The sequence below is a fragment of the Pelmatolapia mariae genome, linkage group LG10_11 (genome assembly GCF_036321145.2).
Source record: "Pelmatolapia mariae isolate MD_Pm_ZW linkage group LG10_11, Pm_UMD_F_2, whole genome shotgun sequence".
Classification (NCBI taxonomy): Eukaryota; Metazoa; Chordata; class Actinopteri; order Cichliformes; family Cichlidae; genus Pelmatolapia; species Pelmatolapia mariae.
Window position 1 is genome coordinate 34,445,154 of NC_086236.1, and position 4,323 is coordinate 34,449,476.

The 4,323-nt window shown below is 43.4% G+C and overlaps 1 protein-coding gene across 1 annotated transcript; it reads left to right on the forward strand.

The window, feature by feature from the left end:
- Positions 1-2,539: 2,539 nt before the first annotated feature.
- LOC134637804 (RING finger protein 145-like) lies at positions 2,540-3,695 on the forward strand. The gene is made up of 4 exons (XM_063488328.1): positions 2,540-2,634; positions 2,788-2,910; positions 3,029-3,262; positions 3,356-3,695. Exons 2-4 carry the CDS (start codon positions 2,896-2,898, stop codon positions 3,455-3,457), a joined length of 351 nt encoding a protein of 116 aa, XP_063344398.1. The 5' UTR covers positions 2,540-2,634; positions 2,788-2,895; the 3' UTR covers positions 3,458-3,695.
- The last annotated feature ends 628 nt before the right edge of the window (positions 3,696-4,323 follow it).

The following is a 4,323-nucleotide window of genomic DNA, read 5'->3' on the forward strand; positions in this document are numbered from 1 at the left end:
GGGGCCTCCCTGCTGCTGCCGAGTCGGGGCAGTTTGCTTTTCTCCACCCCAGGGAACCAGGATCATATTTTTAAAGGGTTTCTTCTTTTGGATATAAAAGTGTCATTATGTGCATGCACTGGACATAATCAGAAAAGAAGCACTCACAACAGTAACCGTGTATGGAGTGAAACCTGGAGCTGGACATGTAACGTGCCCCACTTTCTTTTAAGCCCATCCACCACCCCAGCATCCACCTGTATGCTCCTGGAGTTCTATGACTAACATATTTGCAGGGAGTGATCCACCCGAAGACTCGGCACCGAGCTCAAACTGTATTCTGCTGCTGTGTTTAATCAGTGAAATTAACTTGGCTTTGTTGCATTTTATTCTTTTTTATTTTCTTTTACAAGTTGATTTCTGTTGTAATTTCTGGATAAAAGGTAAAAGTATTACAATTGTTATATGAATAAAATATAGTTAAAATGTCCTGTGTATGGTTTGCTCAGCTGAAGCAGACCTAGATGTGGTTTGTGAAGCCTGTCTACCTGAGCTCCAGACAACCCATCAGACTGCAAGAAGCCTGTTTAAGGTAAGTCTTTATTAAGGACCGCTGTAGTCTTGTGAGTATTTGAGTGCAAAAATGAGTGGTCTCCAGCTAATTTTGAAAGGCTGGTTGCGCGATGAGCACGTTGAGCTCTTTTAATATAAGAATTTTCCCCATTCTGTTCGCCCGTCATGTGGCCACATGTGGCCGGCTAGCAGGTTAGTAACGTCCGGGTTCGAGCCCTCGGCTCACCTGGCTCTCTATGTTCATCTGCTAGGGGGAGGTCCAGGCAGGTGATCTTGGAGTGAAAATTCCAAGGGATGAACCTTGTTCAGCCTGGGCCTCCCCTGACTTATTTTTTTTGTGTGTGTGGTTTGTTTTTTTTCTTTTACCTGCCAGCAACAAACAGCCCAGCCCCTTTTATGGGACCTCCTTGTTGTCATGGCTACCAAGGACCACTCTTCTTGTGCCAACAAGTCATTGCCTGACAAAACATTATTTCCTATGTTTCTCTGTGTGTGTGTGTTTTTTTTTTTTATCTCCAATATCTTTACATATCTTGCTAGATAGACTTCCTTGAACAGGGTTTACAAACGCCTTATCCTCTTTGTCCACTTAAAATATCTTTACACAACTATTCTTATATTTCTTGCAACATCTGCTGTCCTCTTGCCCACATTACTCTTAAAAAACACTTTTTTAACGTCAACCACATTTTTGGAACTAGATAAATAAAGCATATATAAAAGTCACTACCAAAAACTCATTGCAGCTTGTACGTTGTTATAGGAATGTTGTTTGTGACTCAAGATTACTTGAATTCATCCATGAAGGATACATTTGATATATGTTTTCACATATTATAGACCAACAAGTTATTATAGCAGTTTAAATACGAGCGATCGGTTTTTGGCAGACGATCATTTTTTAGCACAACACCGCTAAGCACCAAGTCATCCATCCTTTCTCCTTTTCTTCTTTTCATGCCGCCACCATGGGAAGCGCCCACAAATGTGTCATTTCACACTGGCAGCAGGCTGGCGGAGCTAGCTGTGGTGCTTGTTTTCTCTGACTTTGCTGTTTCACCGTGTTTAGATAACGTGTCATCTGCAAAAAGTTGCACTCATTTTCCTGCTTTAGCTTTGTACTCACACACACACACACACACACACACACACACACACACACACACACACACACACACACACACACACACACGTGTGTGTTAGTTTAGTCTGTTTCAACCTCTCTTCGTGTGGAAACACACATATCTAGAACTATTCTTTAAGGATGTCTGCATTTCACACAACTGTCTAATAGGATAAAATAATTGACATTGTATACCCAAAGGTCAAGTCTGGATAAACGTGTATATGATCTCCAACTTGAATGCAAAGCCAAGGCATATAATTGTGTGGTGTGTCAACTCTAATTTGTTTCCTCTCTGTGCAGGGGGATGACTGAAGCTATCACCTTGCTAATCCTTGCTGTCCAAACTGGCCTCATTGAGCTGCAGGTCATCCACAGAGCCTTCCTCCTCTCTATCATCTTCTTTATTGTTGTTGCTTCCATCCTGCAGTCCATGCTGGAGATAGCTGATCCTATAGTCCTAGCCCTGGGAGCATCTAGAGACAATTAAGATAATATACCAAAGACTTTTTTTATGTGTTTATTTTTAAGAAAACTCTGTGTCCCGCTGTTTGTTTTATTTTTTACTGATCATAAACAACTATTAATAACTATGGGCAGTTAGTTAATTATCACAGAATTCATTATCTATGGTCATCAGTACAACTCATGCTAACATCATAAATTAAGTAATACTAGGGTGTACTGTCCTTCTTTCTTCATTCCTAAACAGGCAGTTAGTCTTTTTGACATCAATAAATGTAATCTGACTGAAAGTGTGTTTGCAAAGCCTGCTATCAACCTGACTGCTTTCTCATATGCTGGTTTTGCTGCCCGTCCCGTAGGAGTTTGTGGAAGCACTTCCGTGCAGTTTCTCTCTGTCCCTTCCAGCGTACATGGCTTATATGATCTGCCAGTTCTTCCACATGGACTTCTGGCTTCTCATCATCATCTCCTCCTCAATCCTCACCTCTCTCCAGGTAACACACAACCGCATCGCAGTGACATCGCAAAAACATTCAATTGAATAGTTTAAACTTGCTCTACCCAAACAGTTCAGCCCAATAATAATTAAACATGTATATTTGCTTGTTTTTTAATTCCATAATAACTCTGAAACACTCTACCGCCAGGTGCTTGGCACTCTGTTGATCTGTTGTTCACTTCATGGTGGAGGAGTTTCGTAAAGCTCCAGTGGAGAACGTGGATGAAGTCATATATTGTGTAAATGGGACCTACAGATGCTGGAGTTTCTGGTATGTGTCACACACACGTACAGCAACTCTTTGCTAAGTTCTGACTGTAAACAGACACTGTCATGTAATGCATCAGCACTGTCTCTGCCTCACTGTCAGTGATTTGTTACCTCACCAGGTTGCGGTGTGCGTGGTGTGCTATGGTGTATCAGAGACTGTATTTGGCGAGTGGAGTGTGATGGGAAGCACCATCATCTTGGTCCACTCGTACTATAACGTCTGGCTCAGAGCCCAGCTGGGCTGGCAGAGCTTCCTGCTCAGGAGAGATGCTGTAAACAAGACAAAAAGCCTCCCCACAGCTAGCAATACACAGCTGGAGCAGTATAATGACATCTGTGCTATCTGCTTCCAGGTATGAACTGTTTTTATCTTTATCTAAAGAGGATGCATGACCTTAATCTGGGGCTTTAAAAGCTAGGCTAATGTGAAATTTGATTTGTTCCAGGACATGACCAGTGCTGTGATCACTCCGTGCAGTCATTTCTTCCACGCTGGCTGTCTGATGCCCTCTCTGTCATTCACAACTCAAGAGCCAATCACCAACTAACGGTGGAGCTACCCAAGATACACCTGCAGCCAATCACATCGTCAAACCTCCATTATCATCTTCCTCTTGTTCTTCTTCTCCTCTTGCAACTGATTCTGTGCTGCACCAGTCCCCTGCAGATCACCCTTCTGCATCTTCTTTCTCTACCTCTTACACATCAGACACACCCGACGCTCCTGCATCTCTCTGCCATTCTGTCTCCACCTTTCACCAACCAACTTCACAGGTACTGACCTAAGCAGAGGTGAACCCTGCTAAACCCGAATCCCCCCCTCAGCTAAAATCAGTCTCCCTTGTGGACAGCCAGGAAAACTCTACTGGTCCATCATCACAATCTAACCCACCAACTCCCCATTCAGTGGAACCTGTGTTTGGGTGTTAATGGTAGCAGGTATTTAGTATTGCACACTGATATATGTAAAGACTCCAGTGTGTGCATATGTGGTGTACATTCACTGCTGTTGTGCAGTGTACAGTCTGACAGCAGCTGGAGGGAAAGGCCTCCAAAATGTCCCCTTTGCACACTGTGGGTGCAGCAGCCTGTCACTGAAGGGACTGCTTAGTGTTGTCAGAGTGACCTGTATGGGGTGGGAGCTGTTATCTGACAGAGAAAACTACCTCCACTGGGTCAAGAGGGCATCCCAGAACAGAGCTAGTTTTCTTGATCAACCTGTTCAGTTTCTTCCTATCCCCAGCAGACCACACCATAAAACATGGACAATACCACCAAAGAGTCCTAGAAGGTCTTCAGGAGCTCTCCCTGCTTCCTTCCAAATCCCTTCCAAAAGACTTCTCTGTTGCAAATACAACCGTCTCTATCCTTTTGTGTAGATGGACTCTCTGTTGTTACTCCAGACCAGTTTATT

Coding starts and splice junctions, on each gene's coding strand:
- LOC134637804 (XM_063488328.1), top strand. Junction 3,263..3,355: donor TCTGTGCTATCTGCTTCCAG/GTATGAACTGTT, acceptor GATTTGTTCCAG/GACATGACCAGTGCTGTGAT.